The sequence below is a fragment of the Micropterus dolomieu genome, linkage group LG10, assembly GCF_021292245.1.
Source record: "Micropterus dolomieu isolate WLL.071019.BEF.003 ecotype Adirondacks linkage group LG10, ASM2129224v1, whole genome shotgun sequence".
Lineage (NCBI taxonomy): Eukaryota > Metazoa > Chordata > Actinopteri > Centrarchiformes > Centrarchidae > Micropterus > Micropterus dolomieu.
In genome coordinates, this window is record NC_060159.1 from 9,982,451 (window position 1) to 10,007,564 (window position 25,114).

The 25,114-nt window shown below is 39.0% G+C and overlaps 2 protein-coding genes across 7 annotated transcripts in view; one reads left to right on the forward strand and one right to left on the reverse strand.

Annotated features, from left to right (window-relative positions):
- The window catches only part of mdga2a (MAM domain containing glycosylphosphatidylinositol anchor 2a), a 216,447-nt gene that overhangs the window by 128,070 nt on the left and 63,263 nt on the right, over positions 1–25,114 (reverse strand). For all 6 annotated transcript variants that reach the window (XM_046060081.1, XM_046060080.1, XM_046060079.1 and 3 more), the window contains exons 2-3: positions 19,257–19,396; positions 10,705–10,879 (exon numbers count right to left, since the gene is read on the reverse strand). In XM_046060081.1, coding sequence (XP_045916037.1) covers positions 10,705–10,879; positions 19,257–19,396 — 315 coding nt within the window. The remainder of the gene's footprint in view (positions 1–10,704; positions 10,880–19,256; positions 19,397–25,114) is intronic.
- The window catches only part of LOC123977425 (low choriolytic enzyme-like), a 24,622-nt gene continuing 10,954 nt past the window's right edge, over positions 11,447–25,114 (forward strand). The window contains exons 1-4 of the mRNA XM_046060085.1: positions 11,447–11,591; positions 13,979–14,093; positions 15,445–15,629; positions 15,760–15,873. The gene's annotated coding sequence lies outside the window, so the exon portion shown is untranslated. The remainder of the gene's footprint in view (positions 11,592–13,978; positions 14,094–15,444; positions 15,630–15,759; positions 15,874–25,114) is intronic.

Here is a 25,114-nt window from a genome sequence, read left to right on the forward strand (position 1 = left end):
TTGTGCCCCCCCATCCCCGTGTCTGCCCCCCTGTCCGGCCCGGTGACAAATCAATACATAATTAAATAAATAATAAAACAGACAAAGGAGTATTTTAATACTCTCTTGTTAAAGTAAAATCTGTCTGGCACAATATGGTATCCAGGTCATTATACTCTATACCAGGCTGCTGGGCAGGACAGGTTAAAAAAATAAATAAATAAATAAATAAATAAAAGGTTTGTAAAGGCCAACACACCACGCCTGCCATGGCTGCTGTTTGGCATGCCTCTGTGGTACTGTGTAACAAGTCCTGAATGATTCATTAAGCATTTCCACATTCCTGCATTAACTAGAACTTAAATTTCTGGGTGGGGGTGGGGCTTCTTTCCTCTCTCTTTCTCTGTAAAATCTCCTAAACTTGTCTTCCCCACACCTTACTCTCTCTCTCTCTCTCTCTCTCATCAGGATGTGCATTTAGCATTAAGGTAATGGTAGCTAACTCCCTCTCTGAGGCCACAGTCATCAGGCCTGGTTAAGTGTAATTACTGCCAATTAAAGTGGTGATGCAGAATAGAGTCAATTGAGCGATAACGAACATTACAGAATGCTACATTGTTGATAGTAGATAAGCCTAAATGGATCTAGAGGACAATGGTCCTGTTAGTGTTGCAAGAAGACACTCTAATACATATTAAAGTGGGCTTGTCTCCTCATGTTACTGATGTCTAATGTGTGAAAAAATAAAAAATAATAAAGATTTATATAATGTACAGTATGGATATAAAAAAAACATTTTTTCTTTGTGCAATAAGCAAACTTCCAGAGCTTAAATATAGACGTTTGATTGCTCTTTTCCCCCTGAAGTCAAATGCAAATGGATTATGTTTAAGCTCAAACAGTGGATGATTTTTCCCTCTGGCCACATGAAGTCATCCTGCACTTTAACTGTGCTGTTCAAACTGTTGCTTTAAGAGCTGGAGCTGTGTCCAGGAAGCTGCAGCCCACTTAGGACTGCTGCACCTCCATCTTCCTCTGTGACAGTGCGTTTCCAATTATGCTGTCTTTGGAGGTACACTGAGTGTATATAGATGTGTGTACAAAAGTAGAGTGTGTGTGTGTGTGTGTGTGTGTGTGAGTGTGGACACATGGACAATGTGTGAGATAAATGAAGGGGCAGACGTCAGCAGCCTCACAGCAGAGCCTGCAACCCCTCACTTCCTCCCAGTGATGGAGATGAGGAAATAATGAGGCTCAGTTCTGCTCTATGTGTTTGTATGTGTGTGTGTTAGGGGGTGAGGAGTAATGAATCTCCTCTTCATCCTCTCCCTTAGACAGTGGCGTCTGCCTCAGTCCATCTCCTCTCTAATTCATCTCCCTAGAAAACAAACAGGCCACATACCACTGATCTACACAACAACACCTAAAGAGTTGGAGGCAAAGCACCAGAGACATGATAGAGTTCTTTTCTGGTTCCAGCCTAATGACCTTCTCCTTTGTTAGGTCTGGACAAAGAGCAACCAAGTATGGGAGATATTTCCTGAATGATGATTTAAAAACATTTTCTTAAAATAAAAAAGTTGACCATTTATATAAGTCACAGGCACAATTTTTTTTCAAATTTGATACCTATATTAACATGATTAACAACATTCTCATGTAATATTACTAAAGTAACAAGTGTTTCATAGTGGCTTAAGAGAAACATATTGGGTACAGGAGGCGTATTTGTGCTGGGCGTAATGTCTGATGTATGAAATAAATACAGTGTGCTATTTATTTTAAGACATTTAAGTAATTTCAGAAGGAAATATCGTAGTTTTTGCTTCACTACATTAATCTGACAGCTTTAGTTACTAATTACTTTACAAAATAAGCTTTTACACACAAAACATATGAAGAGTTTATAAAACATTTTTTGTGATAAATTAAACTGTCCGACAGTTTATACAGTACAGCTGAAACGATTATTAGAGTGACATTTCATGGTTCCACCTACATCATTTTGAAGATTTGCAGCTTTTTCTTTTATATATTATAATTTATTTTTATTAAATCTGAGGTTTGGATTGTTGGTTGGACAAGCATTATGAAGGTGTCAACTTTTCAGACCAAACAGTATTTTGATTAATGGAGAAAATAATAAGCAGATAAATCCAAAACAAAATAGTTCAAAATGAACTCAAGCTCAACCAACTACTACAGTAAAATCCTGCTTGGATAAGTAATAACTATATAACAGTCACAGGACATTTTTTCTTTCTGCATTGAGGACTTTTACTTTTAATACTTTAATGAACTTTTCCTGAATATACTTACATAGTTTTACTTAAGTAACATTTTTAATGTAGTACTTTTACTTGTAACCGAGATTTTTTTACGGTGTGGTATTTGTACTTTTACTTAAGCAAAGGATCTGAATACTTTGTTCTCCACTGTACAGTACATTTTATACAATCATTACTGATTCTCATTTTCCACCTGTCTCCAATATAATCAGTAAAGAACTATTTAATTTCTTGTCTCCTTGGTTTTCTTCAGTAATGCCACACAAACCAAAACTCTGCATGGTATTTATTTAAACAATATTCTTTAACTGATTTTTGCCTTAGAACATTTCTTCTACCCTCAAGAGACTTCTTCGGACAACATACCATTCACAGGCAGTCACAAAATGCTTTCTTGCTAAACAAATCTCTTTTTTATAAATGAGTAGAGCATGAGATCAATATCATCATTATTCTTCATGATTCATGCTGCATAGTCAGATCTCATAATTGGAATATTGTTGTCCATATCCCAAAATGCTGGTGAAAAGATAACAACTGTCAGTACATCATCTGTGGCCTTTCCTTGCCCAGAGAGAAAATGTTAAAAACAAAAGGCAGATAAGAATGAAATTCTGCACAAGATAATCACATTAGCATACACAACACAAACACACCGTAGTACGTTTTAAGCTCCTGATGGGGAGAAAATCAGAGGCAAAGACATGAGGTTGACTCCACTACTCTGATTAAGGGCCCCTCCCCAGAGCAAGTCCTTGAAAGAGTAATGGGCAGTCGTGAACTGGCTGTACCTCCATTAACCAAACCGGCAAACATTTACATAATGTACACATAATGTGCTGATTCATTCTGTCCTGATTCAAACAAAGCTCAGATAACTCACCGTGGCTATATCACACCATTCATCACACCAGGTCATTTACATCCAAAAGCACTTTAAAGCCGCTGAACATATATCTTTGTCTACATACATTATGGGATCAAATCATTCTGAGATACCGAGATGTTGTTCTCCAACGTTTTTGGCACATGATTCTTTTTAATTCTAAAATTGATGGTGAAGATGCCATGTGAGGTTTTGTCTTGCTTGAATTACATCCCTAATGGATGTTACGACAATGATGATATATATTTCACACTTATTTTCTTTATACTCCCGCTTTGTGTTTTATACCGTCCAAAAACATGCACATTATGTAAATTAACCATTTGTCAAACACCTCCATTATAAATTTTGATAATCCAATCCATCGTAACAATGAGACTATACATGTCCAAGCAATGTGAATGGGGCTCTAGTGAGAGCAAAACTCAGTATTTCAGTTTGGAAGGTGGTATATTTTTTCAAGGCAAAAGTGTAGGGAATGAATACAACAGCGTGTTTGCCAGCTCTAACAAAGCAACAACCTTCAGGGCCAAAAAGATGAAGCCAACATGGAAATACCAAAAACTGCAGTTCATAAAATGGCCACTTGGGGCTGAACAGTTTTGGTCTCTATAGCAAATTTCTCATTGGGTACTCCTCACCCTAAAAACCTCTTCTCCTTTTTTAAAGTGAAAAGATTCTGTTTGAAAATACAAACAAAGTAGACATCATGCCGTGTTGAATTGTGGGTAGCATTTTGTTTACGCCGCCATGTTGTGAGGATCATGCTGCGATCCTGCTGCCTTCTTTGTGTATGCACACACTTTGGGGACTAACCTTTAAAATCACATCTCCATTCATTTCTATGCAACTAAATCCTAAATATATCTGCCCACTAAAAGTAGAAAAAACTGCTTTTCGTAACAAGATCCAAAATGATCAAATCTTTTTTGTTAATTATGTGACTGATCAAACTGACTGACCATTGCCTATGACTCAATAAAATAACATAGCTTTTAAACTCATGCAAAGTGTACACACAAAACAAGGTAATTTGGCCTGATAGGCTATTTGACTGGAGATGGTTCATCTGGGTCTATAATCCACTACTGGGCTTCCAATTCATATGAATCTGCTTTGTTTGTGGTTATTAGTTTGTCCAAATACCATTTCTTGTGTTCAGTGACATTCAATTTTACCCAGTAAGGAATTTCAAGGAGTAAATGCAAGACCCAAAGGCTTGACAAAATTAGCAATATTAACCTAGGAGGGCCGTGGTTAGTGAACAAGAAGTGGCTCTGTACCCAGCTTTACCCAGTGCATGCTGAGATATCAGCAGAGGAAGGACCAATGGATGGACCATCTATTCTTTTATGTCAAAATAAAAGCTTCATACGACTAGAAGATGGTCCACTAGTTAGCGATTATATATTCCTTCGCTCTGAGTCATAACTCAACCTATTGAACCTGCCTCCAGCACCTGCTTCATCCAAGTGAACCCACTAATCGATAGGCTCCCCTGAGATCACCATCCCACACACTTTGTGAGAAAGCCTGCCTACCCTCTGCATATACCCAAATATATTACCTATTCATTTAAAAGAACCTCTCCAGGGATTCTTAATACGAGTGCAAATACCCGTAATGCAGGGATACAGGAGTTAATAGGAACTGCATAAGCCTCAGTCAAAACTTGATTTCTATCACCACGTTCTGTTTTTCGTTTTTTTTTTTTGTGAGTCAATGTTTTCTCCCGAACACTCTGCCTTCTCTTGCTTTGCGCACACATTTACTCGGGCACCTTACAGCAGGGCAGCACGAACTGGACACCTGATGAGATAGGGAGTGCCAGTTATACTGACCAACTGGATAAAGCAAAGCCAGCATGGCCACTAAACAAACACCATCAGCTGCTGTTTGGTCTCCGAGCTTCTTCATGAACTCCATCGATGGAAGGCAAACATAAAGCAGACACACTTCCTCAAGTTGTCCTCACACCGCACGCTGCTGCACAGCGTTACACAGCTGAGGAGGCATATGCCAAGACAAGTTAAGCCTTTGACATGTGTGTGAGTCAGGACCTCACCGGTGGAGAGTGTGTTCATGCATAAGCATGTGCTTGAACCCAATGGGCAGCCTCTATTTTTGTTTCCTCTCGCACGCATGAGCACACAAAGAAATGGACACACACATTCACACGTCTCATATCTTGATGGATGCTGCCAGAAAAATGATAGAAACTATGTGCCAACAAACAAACACACACAAACACACACACACACACACACACACAGTATCCTCATTAAAATTCTCTGGCTTCTGCACCAGCAGTGTAGAGTAAGGGCTGTGTAAGTCCTTCCAGAGATAACACAGAAAAAGCAGACTTTTGTTTTATTCTAATCCTTCTTTTGAAGGAACGTAGTGAGGACTATCAGGGAAGAGTGAAGATATGGGTGAAAGCTTCGGTAAAATGATATCCACAGTCTAGTGGGTTGTTTCTCACAATATATGCACCACCTGATTCTTACTATTTCACAGCCACTGACAACCTGGCAGTGGCTGACTAGGCAGACAACATTAATATCATCTGCGCAACATTAGCATATGGACAAACAGAACAAAGTGCTTTTTCTTTCCTGTGAACTCTGGGAAACTCGGCTGCATGTTTTTTGTTTTCTCTCCGCACTGCATCTCTGTGTTCTCAATTTATTCAGTTTTGTGAGTTTTAAAGTGGCCCTTTATCTCAACCTGTACAGTAAATGCTGACCTGGCCGAGCAGGTTTAAGGCACAGCAATTTGTTTTCCATTTGTCCATCTGCAGAAATCATTCTATTTCACTCTCTCTGAGTGCATCTGACAACCGGTATATTTGGGCACCAATAATTGACTTGAAGATTGTATTGTTTATCAGTAGGAAGTGGAATTGTGCAGGATTCATATATTCATATTCATATATTTTTTCAGTGAAATTATTTCAATAAACTTAACATTTGGTCTACAAAAATGCATGAGAAATGCCCATCACAGGTTGACAGCGCCCCTAGGTGGTGTCTTCAAATTGCTTCATTTGTCTAACAAAGACATTAATTTCAAATAATATGAAACACAGAAAAGTTGCAAATCATTGCACTTATGATGCTAGAACCAGGGCATTGTGCAGAGAAGATTGCTTGATTGACTTAATCAATTATGTAAATTGTTGTTTTTTAAAGTTGATTTATTAACTTAATACTGTTTAAATCAATATGATGTTTTTTTTTAAACTGGTGATTACTAGAGCGAGCCATAGCCAGCTAGCCATAGCAAAGCAGTACAATTTCATTGTGTGTGCCGTTGTATTTCATAAACCTGAACTCTTTTCCTATCCTAAGTTTGTTTTTTGGTAGGTGGACATTCTGCCCTGGTCGCCTCCGTGCCAAATCACTTTTAGATGTATTGTGCTGGCGATGGTCAACAAACTCTGAGCCTGCAATAAGCTGCCCCGTGCAGAACTCTTAAGCCCTCCTCGATCGGTCACTCAATGAAACATTAGATGCTGCAGCAAAATGAATGCAGCTGAAATTAAATGAAAACACTGAAAAGACTCCCCTGTAGGAAAAGTGAGCATCTTAAGCTTAAAATCGATCAGTGTAGGAGTTGGGCAAGGTCCTTTATTAACTTTGCAGAGGACCTTCCCCCACAGACCTAACTGCCGATAAACACAACTGAAGTGTCAGCAGGTATAAAATGTGCTTAGATGGACTTCTGAGCTTTGTAAATACGTTAGCTTTGAGCCGGCTATATAGCTAATATCAGCTCCTCTGGGCTGCAGAGGTCAGTTATTACCATTAACTATTCCTTCCTTTTTCCATCTGCTGCTCAGAGTCAACTCTACAGAAAACTTTTACTGTCTCTCTATGTACATTTAGATTTTCATATTTCCTTGATTTAATTTAATTGAAACTGAGTCATGGAAGAATCAGCTGCCTTTTTTCAGAAATACAATCTGCAATTTTAATAATAAAGGTGCACATATAAAGAAGACCTTTACTGTTTATTTTAAACATTAAAAACAAGATCCTTGATTACCAGGAAGAAAAAGCAAATTACTGGTCTCAAAAGAAAACCAAGGGAGAGACTATAGAAAGATCATTCAGGTTATAAGCCTCTTAATGTGAAACATGTTGGGGCCCTGCATCTCTTTATGTAGAGTTTCTTCCCTTTGTAGTAAAGGTGCAGTCCATTATAACGGCCAGTGTTATTTCAGATGTATCTTCCTTGTGTGTCTCTGTTCGTATCGTTGTGTTTATGTCTAAGAAAAAGACAGCAAACATAATTCAAGGTGTTGTTGTTGGGAGGTCCATCTCCAAAACACCAATTCTAATACTAATTAAGAATCTTAGCTGCAAACCACTAAAAATAGCATGTACTGCAGAGGCCCATCAATTAAATTCACCCCCAGGGGACAGCTATAACATTGCTCAGGAGGAATGATGTGCTTTTGCTGCATTTGCAGCATAACACAATGTAAGCTAATGAAGTACGCACATACTGTGTTACAAGGCCAGATGCAAGGACATCATCATTTGAAATGCTACTGTGTAAAAAATATCTGCTTAATATTCATTTTGATCTAAGTATTTGTAGGTCTTTTAAGTTTTCTCTACCCTTTTGTTTTGACTGTTTAGCTGATGATAGCAGGTTCACAGTATAGTTGCGTCAGTATGACACACAGTTGATGCTTTTGCAATATATTACAATACAGCATTGCATTATATTACTTACATTGTTATATAATAATACTATATTACTGCTCTATTGTATTTGTTGTATGTTTATATTATTCTATATGCTCTTTAAGGGATTAATATCCTTTTCTATTATACATATTTATTGAACGGCATTCTTAATGTATAATGTTTGTATACTACATATACTGCTCATATGTAATACTATCTACTTAATGAGCTACTTTTACCAATATAACTATACTTATATTATATATAGTCCTCACATCATAGCTGTCAGAGCTGCACAACAGCACAAAACATAAAAAGGTGTTGTATGAATGCATAAACTGTGTTTTCCTTTTAATGTCATCGCTCTAATTTCTTCAACTTCTTTATTTTTATTTATTCAATTAAAATAGTTCTTAATCTGTTTTCTCACCTCTTAGCTTGTCTTTTTGCACGCTAACATGAGAACAGTCATTTACCAATAAATCATTCACCAAAATACATTGCGCATCCTCAGGTCTGTCTCTGGTGTGTTATCTGGCTTCATTTCCACACCTGCTTCTCCAGCTCTTTAGTGCTGCCAAGGCAAAAAGGTGCACAGAAGGGAACGTGGCTCTGACTGTCAGAGGCTGAGATGCATTCAGCCCCTGCTCTGCTGTTACACTAAGGCCTTCTACAAGCTTTCTAAACAAGTTTCAACTCCACAATCTCTGCCCATGTAGGCCAAAATAAACATATACAAGGAAGTGGGTCACACACTGAGGGGCAAGAATGAGACAGAGTCAGGAGAGAAAACATGGGCATAGGAGAAAGGAGGAGAGTATTATTCAGACAATTATAGACAGAAGCCAGTGTTACCGCTCAAAAATGCATCAAATGAACATAACGCAGTAGGTGATTTGAGGGGGGATGAGGGATGCCATCCCCCTTGTTAGCAAAATGACCAAAATTAGTTCCCCTTGTTAGCTTGCCATCCCCAAGTAGGAAGTTAAAGTTAGAGAGAGTGCAGGGGCTGAAATGTTGTTTAGTTGAATATGTTAGTCTAGTCTGCCTGACTCATTGATCCTTTATCTGACTGAGTTTTGTGCAAGTTAGAATCTATGGTCCCAGCCATGGCTCTGAAATATCAGTAGCCTAACTGCACCGTGTATTGGTAAATCCATGGCGCTGTCCGTGGTGCTGAAGTAGCACACATATTTGTAATTGCACCTTTTTCTCTCAGTCCAGCTCTTCTGCCAGTTTAGTCTTGGATCTATAAAATTCTGTAAGCTATATACTATGAATTCTCAATTCTATACTATATAATAGCCTATATACCCTATAGAGTAGGGTATATATTCATTTTCAAAGTGACAAGTAGCAATGTGTACTTGTGGGGTGTGGGGCCATCCCTCGGTTAAAAATGAACAAATCACCGACTGAACGTTGGTTTTACTGGAAATGGCTGAAGAGCATCTTAATTAGTACAAAAGTGTTCTGCTCCACTACCTTTTTTCTTTCCTCTGTGACTGTAAATTGGATGTTTGGCAACAAATTAAGGGCAGAGAGGTCAACAATTTAGATATATAGCATTTTTTTTTCTTTGCAGCTTGTCATAAAAAAAGAAAGCAGGGATTGAGTGTTATCAAGGGAGTGAAGACTGAAGCAGTAGTGAAAAGTTTTAGAGGCTTACAGATCTTTCAACGGCTCCACACACGTAATTTTAAATGTATTGCAACATACTTTTTTTGAAGCTGATTAGAGGTCTGCCCATAATACAGATGTTTACAAAAATTACACATATTACTCATTGGATATAAACTCCTACTTGATGTCGGATGGTCTGGCTGTGGTGAAAGGGCTGCAACTCCCCTGTCTCACCACCCTTCGACTGCTCACGAGGTGAAATAGGACAATCAATGCCAAATCAATAAAAACAATAACACTAAATCACTGTTTTCTTTGATGAATGCTAATGAACTGCCACCACTTGTCGCACAGATACTTTAAAAATAAAGAGGCTGCACTTACAGTTGATGGTTGTTTTCAGGATAATAAAAGCGTTTTAGATTAATTAACATTCTTAGGAGAGTGCAGGGTTCTCATTGGACGCTCTACCTCTGAATACCTACATTGTCATTTACAGAAGAAATATGGAATGTTGTTATGAATGTAGGACTGTCAGGTTTCATGTCCTTACACAATGATCGGCACTGTGCTGTGCCTGTCGGGGTTCACTGTAAGATTATTCTTAAGGAATTTAAAATATTATGAGCAAACTTTAAAAAAAAAAGAAGAAATAATATTCCAGCACATAATCATTTCTTATTTTTTTTATTACATTATAATTATATTTTATTTTAGATTTTAAATTGATTTAATACTTGTTAAAATATACTGTGCTGGCAGCTGCACCACAGTATATTTTACTTCACTGCTAAGACACTGACTTTGTTGCATAATCAGAATTGTGAATAAAAACCATTTTGGGGTCATGGCTCTCTGAAATGTAGAAGAGAATTAGGCAGAAGACAAAGTGACACCATGGCCAGTCCTCCGCACAGTAACACACACATAGACTCTGAAAGTCACAGCTTTGGGCAATATAAAATTTTCAATCTGCCTCACTTGAATATCTCAGTAAACTAGAAAAAAACACATAATAACAGAGGGCAAACATTCAAATTCCCCAGAGAAAGGTTAACAGACAAGTTAAGCAACAAAACAGCTAAAACCGTATTACTATGAAGCAATAGTGGGCACTTGTGTTTGGTGAATATTGGGTAACATCTTCAGTTCTCTCTCTTTTAGCCTTGCAGTGACGAATGAAAAATATGATGCATCATGTCCAATTTTGAACCATGTACATCACACTTACAGTACACGTCCACCCTGATAGACTTGATGGCAGGGGATCCAAGGCCATTCTCAGCCTTGCAGTAGTAGCGACCTCCCTGGGTCCTCAGAATTTTTGCAATATGCAGCGTCTCGTTGAAAACACTGGAGTCCTGGAAGCGGTCAGACACACTGCCTGCTGTCTTGGTCCATCGGATCTGGGAAGAACAAAGGGTAGAAATTACTATACTTCCAGGCTGACCAACAAAGCTCCAATAGGAATTACACCCCCCTTCAGTTCAGAAAAAAACGTCTTTGGCCATTTCAGGACAGAACTGAAGAAGCCTCTTGGATGAGAGATGAAACGTCTTTAAGTATCTTCAACCAAGTCCAGTTGAGTTTAACCTTCCTTGAATAGCTACACTTGGTGGAAATCAAGGTGATACAAGAAAAGACCAGTCGCCAATACCGACCTGGTAAATACACTGAAGGTGTACTATAGAGGGTATGCGCATGATGTCACAGAACACTGTTACACTCACTGAGTGGCAGAAAGACAAGCAGCAGCGTTAGCTTGAATCAGCTAAATCACAAACAACACATCTAAAATGGGAAAGAGCTGGATCACAGGTTCTTCGGTAACCAGTAAGGATCACTGTCGAGTCCGACTGCCTTTAATTTGAGCAAATAATCACTTGTTTCACTCCTGGTTTGCTAAACGCAGCCACGGTAACAGATGTTTTGCCACTCAGTTGTCAGTGTGTTCCGGAAGGGGAAGTGACATCAACGCATACCCTCTATTACCTTTAGTCAAATAGCTTAACTAAACACTGATTAAAAAACAACAATCTGGAAGTGACGGGAAAAGACAAATGATTAAATCAGTATTTTGGAAGGAAACGCATCAATAGCAAACAATACCCATGGCACGTAAGTTATTTTATGCACGTTTGCTATATTGTCTTGTGTTCTCATGTTGACTCAAAATTGCATTTCATGCAATGCACAGACGACTGATGAAGAACATCCAGGTCTTTTGTGAAATGTCACAGTACAAATGAGGACTTAAGGGCGCAAAATCTTCTTACTTCCCTCTTTCCTCTGTTCCACACAAGACTGACCTCAGCATGGCCTTCTCAGCATGAGTACCTTTCACTAACTGATGAGACCCAGTTAGCCCATGGCATTGGGTGTAATGAAAGGTGAAATAGTGTTACTCTCCAACATGAGGTTGTAATTGACTCTCCATCATCCGCCTCTCCTGTCCTCATTAAAGCATACAGCATGAACAGGTACTGTGACAACTCTGGCCTGGGGGCCACACAGCCAGAAGTACGGAGCATAAAGCTCTATTCAATCCCTCATCCTAAGTAAGCCACAGATTGACTGGCTTTGCCTGCAGAGCTTCACATATCTCTGTCTTGGCAGGGGAGACCATGAATTAGAATCCAATATCTCCACACTGTATGATGTGGCATCATCTTGGATACTGATAACATCCCATTTTACAGAGATAGCATCAGATGGAACAGGGATATCACTGCATGGGGGGATGGGGATTGGGTGCTATCTTGGGAGATTGCCGCAGTGTTACTCTAGCTGTGGGGTTTTAACCATGACAACTCCAGCCTGCGGTTATGGCAGCTTGAAGTTTAGTCATTTTCCAAACAGACGGGAGAAAGGAAATGAAAGGGTGGGTGGCCCAAAACCTGATAATGGTGCCCTATTCCAGAAGCTTTTTTTTTTGGACCTCGGGGCTGGAAGATGACAAGGAGAGAAATTCACATGCAGCAAAAGTTTATCAGAGGAGTTTCAGATTCTCTGTCTTGCTTGGGGTGTTACTTTTCAGAGTGGCTGAAATAAATTAGCTATCTTGAAACTCAAAGACTGTGTGTGCTATATTTCTCCCTTTTATCGACCTCTTTCCCTAAAAACTGACTGTTCCTGTCCCATGCCTTTATACATACTTTAAGTAGATATATTACCATTAATGAAATGTCTCTAAATGAATACACTGCAAAAGACTTCACGTGACCTGTTTCAAATGCATCAAGAAACACTGAGAGAAAGCACTCCATGAATTTGCTCAAACTCACCAACTGATCGTTGCTAAAGCCCCACTCTTTCTGGGGCCCTATAATAACAGTTAGGGACATCATGACTTCAGCAAAACAAGCCCTAAAGTTAAGTAAGTTATGATTATAAATTAGATGGAGCAAAGTTTTTGAATTCTGTGTCACTCTTCTACAGTGCTCTGGATCCCCTCATGCAAATACAAAGAAAGCTGGCTTATGGCGACCTCAGCAGAATTCAATATTCTCCCAGCTTATACCCCCAGTCATTTCCTTTGCCTTTTGTGTAAAGAGCTTTGAGTTTTAGGAAAGCACAGTATCAATAAATGCATTGTTAGAGTGACACTAAGAAGTGGGTATTCAAATAACTCTTCATATTTTCAAAAGGCAAGTGCTCCTGTTTGTTTCACAGGGGCAGCAGACCACATTATTGGTGAGCTTTCAACTATCGCTATACCCTGAAGCTATTTTCATTCCTCCACTCCTTTGACTTTTTACATCTGAGCACCTCTATCCACAGGGGGAGTCCTGAAGTATGCCCAGTGAGAAGAGTTTGACCCTCTTCACTCTCCTTAGTGCAATGCAAATACTCTTGATCTGAGAGGAGCTGGCGGATTTGAGCAATATGATAATTGCTCCTCCTAGCCCACTGGCAGCCTGGTTGAGTTGGTATTTATTTATTTTTTCTGCTCCTTTCTCGTTTCTCAGCTGAAACTCATGAGGCCTGAAAGTATACACGGGGGAATAAGTCAAACTGCCCAAGACCCAGCTGCTGTTTTATCGCAGAAATGAATTATTCCTTGTTGGTCCCCTGCAATTGACTGCATGCATTATTACCATGAAATGTAAATGGGGTCTGTTTTCATGTTACAGCTCAAATCGTTTAGAGATAAGGAGTTGTGTGTTTCACATTTTGTATCTTCTATTTTTAGCAAAGCGTCAACACAGTGATAATGCCATCCCCTCTTAAATCAGACACCCCAATAAAAATATCAACATTTGCTTATAGGGAAAGAAGAATCTCGGCTAGATTAGTATCCAACTGAAAATCCCAGCAGTGTTTGAGACCACACATACTGCGATGTCACGGCAAGAGCTAATTAAAATGCGCCCAGTGTCTGTTGTTATGCAGAGATCATATGCCGGAGCACGCGTCTTCGGTGAACCTCCCATAATGCCTGCTGTGACGTTTCTCTCTCCCTAACTACAGACTGGTTTCTAATTGCTTGCCATCTTTTCTTTCAGGCACTGGTGGTGGTCTGTGCTGCACAGTGGTGCAGCCAAGTGTGGCTGAGCATGACAATCAAGCGATCAGAAGAAGCAACAGGGGGTCCAAATTATGAGAGCACAGACTCTACAGGTCTGTTTCAGAAAATAAAAACTGGATGATAATGTGAAACACGCCACAGTAAAGTCTTTCTTGTAAGCAAATGTTAATTTTTTTCACTGGGGTATCTCATTTAAGAGGGAATGGCGTTATTATTGTTTTGACTTTGCTTTTCCCTGTGGTCATGTTTTTGACACTTTTCTAAAAAATGGAATATGCAAAATGTGAAATTAAACAACAGAAACCAGAATTGAATTGGAACCGCACACTGATAAACAAAAAATGTAATGAACCTTTGGGGTACACACATGCTTGAGTGCTGCAGTTAAAGTCACTTTTAAGACAACTGAGTGTAAATGACTGTGGTTGCATTGGACAGGGTGTAGTTCAAGGAGAAACTTTGAGACAGTGCCCTTTCTGAAACTGCACTTAGAATAGCAAAAAGTGAAAAAATAGGCTAAATTATGTTCTAAAAAGCACCATCTGCTAAAGACACCAGCACTGTAGGCTGACTGTCATGGGAGCATCCAAAACAGATCACATACTCCAATTGGTCCGTATAAAGCGAAATGTCCCAGGGCCTGAGGTCAGCTTATTTGTACTCACTGACCCGTGGCGCTGCGAGTTGAATCTGGCCAGCCAATAATTGAAACCAAAAAAAAAAGGTGTTTGCAATGTGGTGTTGCTGGCTATTGGAGCCTGGTACTCAAACAAAGTAGTGTGGACATAATGGATGGAGGCCAGGGCAGGGGAGGCGGGGGCAGATGGCTTTATCATCAGGGACTCTTTGATGTCTGTTCACGGCAACAAAGACAAAGAATGAAGCTGGAGAACTGTGACCATGAAAGTATGAAGAGATAAATCTGTACGTGTGTGTGGTGCTCTGATACAGAGACAAAGAGAGAGTGAGACAGTGATAAAAACAAAGGAAAAGGGTTTAAGACTCTTTATATTCAGCAGGGATGAATCTAATATTAATTGTTCATGAATAATTGTTTACTATTGTTTAATCCTTTAATCTATAAAATGTCAAGAAAACGGTGAAAAATGCTTATCCCAAGTTTCAAGAAAATCCAAATTGCATTGATATTCATTTTCCATTGACAGAAAAATTTCTTAAAGTGAATGCTCACTTTTCAACTGGTGTCATCATCAGATCAAGATTGAAATTTTTCAAATACTTTGGTTATGACCAAACACCTGCAAAACTACTGACATTCCCATCAGCCTTAGCTGTACCATTTAGTGCTAAGAAGCAAATGTTAGCATGTGAACACACTAAACTACAATGGTGTACATGGCAAACATCACCTGCTAAACATCAGAGAAGCAGACAGTGAGCTGAAAGCACTAAGATTTTCTGTCTTATCCTCCTCCTCCTCAGAGAGCCAATTTCCACAAATCCTTCCAGTGACCTCTGCACTATACTTCTATGAGAATTTGACTTCATTGCCCCCCCAAGGCTGCCAGATGCCAACAGTCCCAGTCTTCCTGCAGAGCCCATAGTAACACCTTGAAATGCCAAACCCACGGGGCACAGCGAAAAAGCACATATTATACGGTGTGCGGGTGAGTGACAGGAACATATATTTATTTGACAATTAAATGGAAAGGCAAACAAGTGTTGTCGCTGCCATGAGTGTGTGTGTGTGTGTGTGTGTGTGTGTGTGTGTGATTGCGTGTATGATTTTATTATTAGAAAGCCTCTGTTTTTCCTCCGAGGTGGGTGGGCGGATGTGCACGGGGCTGACAGAGAGGCCCACTGTGAGGAAGCTGTTGCCTGGTTGGACACAATCCAGAGACTCCATCAGTGGTAAGGCCTGAGGGGCATCTATGTAATTGAAGAAGTGTGCATATTGATAGACATTTGAAGAATTAAACAGTGGCAAAATTGCCTACCCCATTTACTCCGCGGTTGGTCCTTTGTGGTGCCTGATGTTGTACTTGGCACAACACCACTCTGTAAATGTATTATCACGGGAGCTAGCAGTATCTCAAAGTCAGGGAAAGAGTCTGAAATCTGGACAGTTAAGATGAAAAAAGCTATTTTGTGATTTGCTAATGCAGAACTAATTGAAGCCATTTACAGCGATTGAGTAGGGTGACTTGGCCCCCTGTGATATTGTGGTGCAGATGGAGAGTGTGGTTTAAGTTACTGCTGGTATGGAGGTTGTTCAAGGAAACAAAATTGAATATGATTCCACAGATAGGAATGACTACTTTCTCATTAATCTTAGGCATAGATCAGCGGTGCAGGGGCGAGCTTATAGGGCTTAAGCTCTGTCTGTTTTCAGCAAAGCCCAGGATCTTTAACTGTTCATCACGCGTGGCATTTTTTTGTACTCAACACAGATCAAAGCTGAGTAGGAACCAATGAGTTTCGAACTAAGTGTTTGGAGCGAAGTGCTGACAGAATGGAAAACAGAGCCCCTCCCCTCCCCTGTGTGGTCTTTTGACATGTCCCTACCAATGTCAAGGTGAAAATCAATTGTCCCAACCAATAGTTTTAATGATATGAGTTTGTCATTTTAATTGCACTGGCGTTACTGGTAAAGTATGTGCAGAGCTTTCAAGTCTGAGCATTTTCTGCCAAAAGTCGTCTATTTTAATATAAACTGAAAGAGCAAGATATAGGGGAAACTGATCTGGCAACCCTCAGACTATACTACACATTGACATGTAGTTGCAGCATAGCACTAACATTATCATGTGAGATGACTGAATGGTGGCATATTTGAAGTGGTTGGTATTTATAGTTTATTCAAACTTCACAGGATTAAAAAATAATATCTTTTCTAACATCAGTCAGTTGATTTTAAGTTTAAATTTAGGCATGAGTTGTTAGTAAGTTAATTTGTATTCAGTGCTTAAACATTTTAACATTGATGGAAATGGCAAAAGCAAAATATGGAGACCCATTTTTCAGAGGAGCCGAAGTGTCAGTAACAGCTTAAATAATAAGAATTTTCTGCAATCAAAGATAAGCAAACAATTATCTTATTACATATCTATCTGTGTGATATTAATGTTTAAGATCAGATGAGATAGAATTGTATTCATCCCAAATGAAACAGTTGTGCCAAAGATGCTCAGTATACATATAGCAGATTAACTAACACCATACCTTTTTGATAAGGAGGGTATTGGAAGTACACATGCAGGTGAAATGCACATGATGAAATATCTGCCTATCCTCTAAGGTCATGTCCTTTAGGGGAGGGTTTTATCATTACTGAGGATGCATGAAAACTTTTGAGTTGCGTGGTCCAAATCAACAAACTGAAAGAGAGGACACAGAATCACAAGGGAAGTTTCAGAACGGAATATAGCTTCAAAAGGTTGGTTGAAATAGAGTAACATATTACTTACTTGTTAGTTTTTATTAATTTTCTTACATATTCTTATATATGAACATATTTATTTTGAAAATCTATTATATCTATCAGATTTTTTGTAATAACAAAATGTAAAACTAAATTATGTATGTGTAAGTATAGTATGTGGGTGCACGCACATGACATAGAAAAAAAATTAAATAAACACACACAACTGTTCATACTATCTGATAAAATATTTGTCTACCAATGATAAAACCAAATATATGTCCGTAGATAGGACACATTGAAAGTGGATTACAACCTTTGCGAAGAGTACTGATTACTTTCCTCCCCACACATGCTCTAAAAAGATGAAGAAATTCAACTCAATTAAAATATGGAACTTTGGGGCGAAGAAAGACTCATGAACATGTTCTGAGGATTAATATTTAATTCCAATGAAAAGATGAGCCGTATTAACTTGTGAGTCGTTTTTTTTTCCCGATGAGGTCGCATACCCTTGTGTTTTTCCACCAACATCACAAAACCAGCCTTAGGTCCACTGCCATCCCAGATAACCTCCTTGGCTTCCGAAACCACTCAGAATGAGTGTGCGTTGCCCCCGGTCCCACGCCACTACCAGAGGGGGACAAAGCTGACACATCACAAAGTCCGGAGAGACATAGCCAAACCCACTGTGCCAGGGGAATGTGCGTGAGTCTCATAATGACTCTGTTTCAAAGGAGATCCTGCCTCTCCTGCCATAGCCATGCAGGGCTTTTGATCTCCCGCCCCCCATCCTCCCTGCTCTGTTTTTCAGAAATTCTAATTAAGAGGAAAGACAGAGATGATGAATGTGAAATTGCCCCCCACCCCGACGACATAAGGAGATGAACAGTGTTTCTGAACTTCTCGCTAATTTAAGAGGCCTCACCTTTTCAAGTGAAATATAAAAATCAATATGCTCTTTTGCTTTGGCATCTAGAGGGGAAGTGTACAAACTAATTGCCCTCTTTATCGATCAAAAGGGGAATTATATGAATTGATGTAAATGAGCTCAGTCCGTTCTGGAGAGAGTGCTGAATTCTATGCATTTTTTTGTTATCAAGCAAATTGGAAACAACATTCGCTAAATGTTCGAAAGGTTAGCGTGTGCAAATCCTGCCCAGATTAATATGAGAACAAAATGTGATGGTCAGGTAATATTGTGGCAGAGCTGACATTTATACATGCATGGATCAAGGTAGTTGTTATTCTGCGAGTAGACAGGATCTTGTTTCTGCTTGTTTCTCACTTTTATTATCATATTTGTTTATATACTTACTTCTTGTATTTGGATGGAAAAAGCAATAAGTAGAAGGCACAACAAGAACTAATTACACGCCTATTTTCTTCAGGAAAAAAAGGTGGAAGGTTTTTTAATTAGTTAAGATCACAACAGTAAATAAAGGAGTTTGAGAAAAACTATTTTTCAGATGCCAAGGACCCATGTGCATTTACATGACCCAGAGTCTTTTTTTACTGTGGCCTGTTTCTCATTCGTTACAGTTTTGTTTTGGCAGATGTTTCAGCTTTTTTGTTTGTGTTCTCATTAGACTTGGAAGCTTTCATTATCAATATGCATGCACACAATGCAACCTAAACCATCAATAATTAAAGGATTAAACTTTTAAGCTGGTTTAGTGCAGAGGTACGTGGTGTGCCACTCACTGACGCTAATACAGAATTAAAAGAAAGCTGCTGAAGGAGAGCGAGGAAAGGAGAAACAGACAGGAAGGAGAGAGTACGAAATTAGCATTCCGTCCCATGATTCCCTCGTGTAGCTATTTTTGTTAGTGCTGTCAGTTAAGGGCAAACGAAAAGGTACCGAGTCCCTTACCTGTGGTCGAGGATGCCCCGTCACCAGACAGGTGAGCTCCAGGGTCTCTCCCTCTCTGATGGTGTAGACTCTCTCCGTGTGCCTCTCCTCCTCAACATTACAGGCGTGCCCTGAGTGGATAATGCGGACGCTTGGAGGTGCTGCGGAGGGAAAAAGCACAAAGTGTGTTAGCATTCTGGCCATTTCTAAATGAATGAGCAGTTTAGCACAACAGATGGTGTATTGATTAAGTGGTTGTCTCACTGAAAACAAGCACTGTGGCCACATTTGTACTGCTCACAATAAACCAAAGGTATTTGCACAATAAATTAAAAAAACACATTTTACTTTTATAGGATTCACTTCGGTTTATCTTTCGAAACGTTGCTGTTATATCAAATACATAATTGAGGAAAGTCGCTTATGACAAAGTTTTTATTAGAATGACATGACTATTGACATGTGAGTAGTACTTTCGTAGACAAAAACATGTGCCGCGCGTGCTGCACTGCCAAGTGTTTTGTCAAGCACTGTTTAAAAAATGGCGTTTTATTTCTCTTTTTTAATCTCAGCAAATTATATTTATGTTAATTATGTTTTTTTCTGTAATCAGCATTAGTTAGTGCACATGTTTTTTCACTGTTTCATGTTCATTTTTTAATTTGCACAAACAAAGCTCAAAAAATATTTTCTTTTTTACTGTATTTATGTATGAATGCATGTAAGTTGGTAGCACAATAAGATGGATGACCCAGCATTTGATAGGCTCTTAAAGGTGCAATGCCCTATTTAAACAAAGAGGACTTTCCACCACCAAAAATATAATCACAAGAAACACAAAGTAAACCTATCACACGCAGATTAACTGACAGGTTTTTTAATACAGTGACAACAAAACAAAGTTAATGTTTCATGATGCCAATAAACTATGATGTTTGTAAACACAAGAGTAAAATGATTGTTATTTTCCTCTGTCTTTTCATTCATGCATTCGGAGATACAAAGCACACACATTGTTGTCTTTTAAAATAATTTTTTATTTATGTCATTTTATTTGACCTTGTTACCCTCTACAGTACTTGCAGACCTTTTATGATGGCCCCAGTAACACTACATTTTCTTGACTACATTTTCACAGGAAAAATGACGAGAAAATAGATTTGGTGGTTACGACAAAAGCGGTAACCAATCAGTATCAAAAGAATTTCTCTCATTCTCTCTTCTTGTCCTCCTCCCTTCCTTGCAATGGGAAAATATCAGAATTAATTTGCAACTCAGTGTAATCTATATGTACATACATAAGGATGCGTTTGTGTCTAAAATGAATTAGCAATATGTTGAAATACACTGACTCTGTCAAAAAAATAAACAATTTCTAAGTAAATGTCTTCACAAGTTCTCTCCACAAATGAGTTCACCCTTGTGAGACAGTAAGGACATTTCAATCTGTCCAAGGGGTGGGGGTTAAACAGAAGGGAGGAAAGAGTCATCTTAGGTAAACCTCCCAAAAAAACAGTTCCACTGGGCTGTGAAAGCGCAGTTGCATGTAAACCTACCCCTGACAATACTAGCATCTGTTAAGCATTTATTCCTCTCCAACTTACATGATTAGTGAAGAGGTTTGGGATGAGATGATTTAGAGAGCGGATACGGGATATGATTAGGAGAAGGAGTACAAATTGGTTGAAAAAAAAAAAAAATTAAAATCAAGCAGAAATCACAAGTAGTTACAGACTGTACTGTGCCTTTCATGTTGAAGGAGCAGCTTCCTGTGTGGGCCTCGTTGCCACAGACTCAGCCCCGGCAGCAGACTCTGTTCTACCTCTATCCCGGCTGCGATGCTAATGAGTGTGGCAAAACTCCTCCTTAACGCTGCATTGGGATTCTCCGCCAGAATGTACCCTTAGCCACGCGCTAACCACTTGTCCCTCCCACCAACCATGCAGTTTGTCCCATTCAGCTTGTTATGCTTAACGCCCCATCAGGCTTGTCCTGCCTGCCGAAATGGTAAGCAGATTGATGAACACTGATACGGATGCTAAATGGCGAGTCATAAAGCCTTGTTGGACTACTCTTGCTCTTACTCTTCATTGTCTTCCTCTCTCCGTTTGCAGATGAATACACTAGTGGTTAATTCCATAGGGGGGGATAAGGGCTTGAGAAATAGGCTCACTGTAAGGGAGCTTCATGCAAGGCTGCCACTTGAAACAAAAAAGGCTTAGAAAAAAGACCCCAAGGCACTAGCCGAACAAAGTACTAATGCCATTTACTCCAATGAGCCAGTATCTCTGCAGCATACTATCAGTCCTGGAGGAAAGTAGGGAAACACCCGTAATTAATGATCTTCAACTGCTATAGCTGCTACTGCAACAGCCACACACACATAAACACACATTTGTTCTTTATGCAGACAACACTAAGCTTACAGCAACAAAATCAAATAACCCTCTCTTAACCGTACATAATGAGCACCATAATGTTCTCACAGTCGCACATATCCTTGTATAGCTATGGCATGCTCTCTCAGATCACTTGGCCCAAAGCATGATCTAAAATGGCTGTCATTACTACATAATTTCTTGTTTGTTTAGTTTTCATGTAAGCCGCTTGATACTCCACTGACAGTAACTACTCATAACATATTCAGAAAAGATATCTAAGAACAGATAATGAGAGATTAATGCAGTGGGATTTGGGGTTGCATTAAGTGAGATGTCAACGCGCTAAAAGGTTTGAGATGAAAGTTGTCCTGGTAGAGGGGAAATGGGTGATAGACAAAGCTTCAAATAGATCATAGCAGGCCAGACACATCTGGTTATATCCCTTAACATCTCAACTACATCCCATAAAAGTTCATTATGTGGACTAAGATTCTGTCTGGAAATGTTATGGTGTGATGAAAATGTATTGTTAAATTTCAGTGCTCCAAACCTGTTGTTGGTTCAGTAAGAAAGTATAGGTTAATAAGGTTGTCAACATTTTGCTTTAATTTCATATATTTAGCAGAAGAGAAAACAATGATGCACACAATTGCTACCTGCTTAGGCTTAACCCTGACATTTACTACATTTGTGCCTAGTGAATTTCCAAAATCAACAAGAGTTTGACATACAGCACTATACTTAATTTTAAACCAATCATCAATGGCAGAAGTATTTAGATTACAAAACTGAAAGTAGAAATACTACACAAAATGTTCTACTACATGCAATGTCCTGCATTTGTAATCATATTCTTAGAGGTACCAAGTGGAGTTTTCTTGTAAACAAACACAAGTTAGCTTTACATTCAGCATGTCTCACCAAAACTCATGGTGTGCATCCTTGAGGCGTTTCCTTCCACATTTCTTAAACCATTTTTGACATTTAAAATTGTGCATCTTCTCGCAAAAATGCTGCCTGTGTGCTTGTGCACCTGCATCCTCATGTGTGTACATGATGCAGGCAAAATGAGGACCCACTAGTCAAAACATTGCTCTATAGCCCCATTAACGGTCAAAAACTCTACAGGGTGGCTCTAAGCAAAACCACAGAAGTATTATACTGTACTTCAAATATCCAGAGTAGGAGTACTTATTAGGTGTAATGGCACAAACAGAATATTATATTATATTACTGAATAATTATTACTAATGTCTTAATGTCTAAGCAGTACTTCAATGTTGTAATTAGTTCAAATTGAACTAAATGAAGATATTTGATAAATTATTTGATAACAATTGTATGTTTTCATATAAAAAAATATAAAATAAAAAAGTATAATATTTCCTTCTGGAACATAGTGGGGTCACAGTATAAAGTACCATAACATGGAAATACAGTTGATGTTCTGAAGTACAGTACTTAAGTAAATGCAGTTATAGTTATTTTCCACAACTGATAGTCCGTTACCTTCAAAAAGTCCCTTTTTATTCTGTCGTTGATGTCTATTTACATTATGAATTATTTGTAACTCCATGAGATAATGTGACTAATACATGTACAAATTATACCAGGGTAATGTCATGTTGATGTCAAGTTAGAAAATTCTAGTTCATGGTGTAAGACTGAAGTATAACTTGGTTCTTTAATTACAGTAAGAACTTCACAGGGTAGGGTGGATGGGGAGGTGAGGCAGGGGTTGTGGGAGCAATGGCATTAATAATGTATTAAATAAGTCAGAATTATATCTTTATCTGTACTTTTGTACTTTGTCTTCATTTATTTTGATTTATTACTAATTTCTGATGAAAAAGGAGAGATGTTTATGCATTTGGACTATGTCTTGTTCATGATTTTGCTTTCTTTTATATTGTAACCCCCCGAATTGAATGAAAAATGAAAAACCAATAAAAATATGGTCACAAAAAAGTCCCTTTGCAAGTATATTTTATTTTTCTATAAAATGTGGGGGGTGTGCACAGTAAATGAACCCTAAAATTTCTGTTCTCTCTATCATCAAATAGTTTCCTTCAGCATCTTTTAAAATTCTATTAAAAATTTACATGTACATGTTTACAGCCAATTAATAATCTAATCTTTTAAAGCACCTTGTTCTACTCCTTGTATCCCTCCAGAGCAAAAGTCAAAGACGTTAAATGAGTGGTCATGTGACTGGTACAGTGTTATGTTGAGTAGCAGAGCAGAGGTCGTCTGGGAGCAATGAGCTGAAAAATACAATTCTGCTGGTTCACATTTGGATGTTAATTAGCTGTTTTTTTTCCTGCTGGTTGAGGAATTGGCATTGGCATAAGAAGCACATCTGCCACTCACACTGATGTGAGAGGTGCAAAACAGTGCGAGGAGAAATCAATGCTACTGTTAATATCGAATGGATCTTTACAGTCAAACGAATGCAGAGTTATTCTGAAATCACTTGTTTATTTGCTCTACAAGCGCTTGTGATTAAAACAGTGTTGTTGCTAATGTTGTCATGAACCTGTGCGTTAAGATGGGAAATTTGCATAATGTGCATCTCAGGCTGTAGTGTCATTTCCCCACCCATCCAACCACCTGCAGGCGCACGCACACTCCAACTCCAACACACACACACACACACACAGACAGCTTCCTGATACCTAAGTTAAAAAAAAAAGGAAGCGGAGGAGCTGCAGGCTAGGAGCAGGAGTCTCAGATGTGCTTCTCCTTTTTCATTTCATTATCTCATTTCCATAACAGTGACATCATTTCCCCCTCTGTAGAAACACACAACAGGGAGAGAAAAGGTAAGAGAGGGGAGGAGAACAAGACTGCCTCTGCACATACAATTGTCCTTGTTAGACTGTTAGTTTAGTGCTTTCTCTCTTTATCTTTAGTCTCTACATTGGTGTGTGTGTGTGTGTGTCTGTGTGTCTGTGTGTGTGTTTAGTTGTGTTTGAGTGCGCATTATGAACTTGTGTGTTGAATGAGCGGCTCCCAGTGGAGTGCCTAGCCTTCCTTGGCCTCAGTTGAGGGAGATGGAGACAGCTTTATCCACTACCGCCAATGGAGATTAAATTGGATTTGGCTAAAAGCAGCCTTGTCACCACGGTTCTGGAGTGTCTGAGTGGCAGAGGGGGTTCTTGGCAATAGTAGAGTCTCTAAATTTGACAAACAAATGAATGTGAAAAAAACTCCAACAGCTGGGGCTTGTTGTCGCTGTGGGCTTAATGTCCTCAGACCAACCCCTTAGGACCACTAACCATATCCTGCTAGTTTTCTGGCTCCGTCATCACCGTCTCAGGATGGGAGAGCCAGATAGTGAGAAACAGGAGAGTGAGGAACAACATATGCAATATGCATATGGTAACCATTTAAAAAATAATAGTTTCTGTTATCACACCAAATTCACTATGGAAATAAACTTCTAGTTAGTTATAAAGGTAGTTTGTGTGTGTGTGTGTGTGTGTGTGTGTGTGTGTG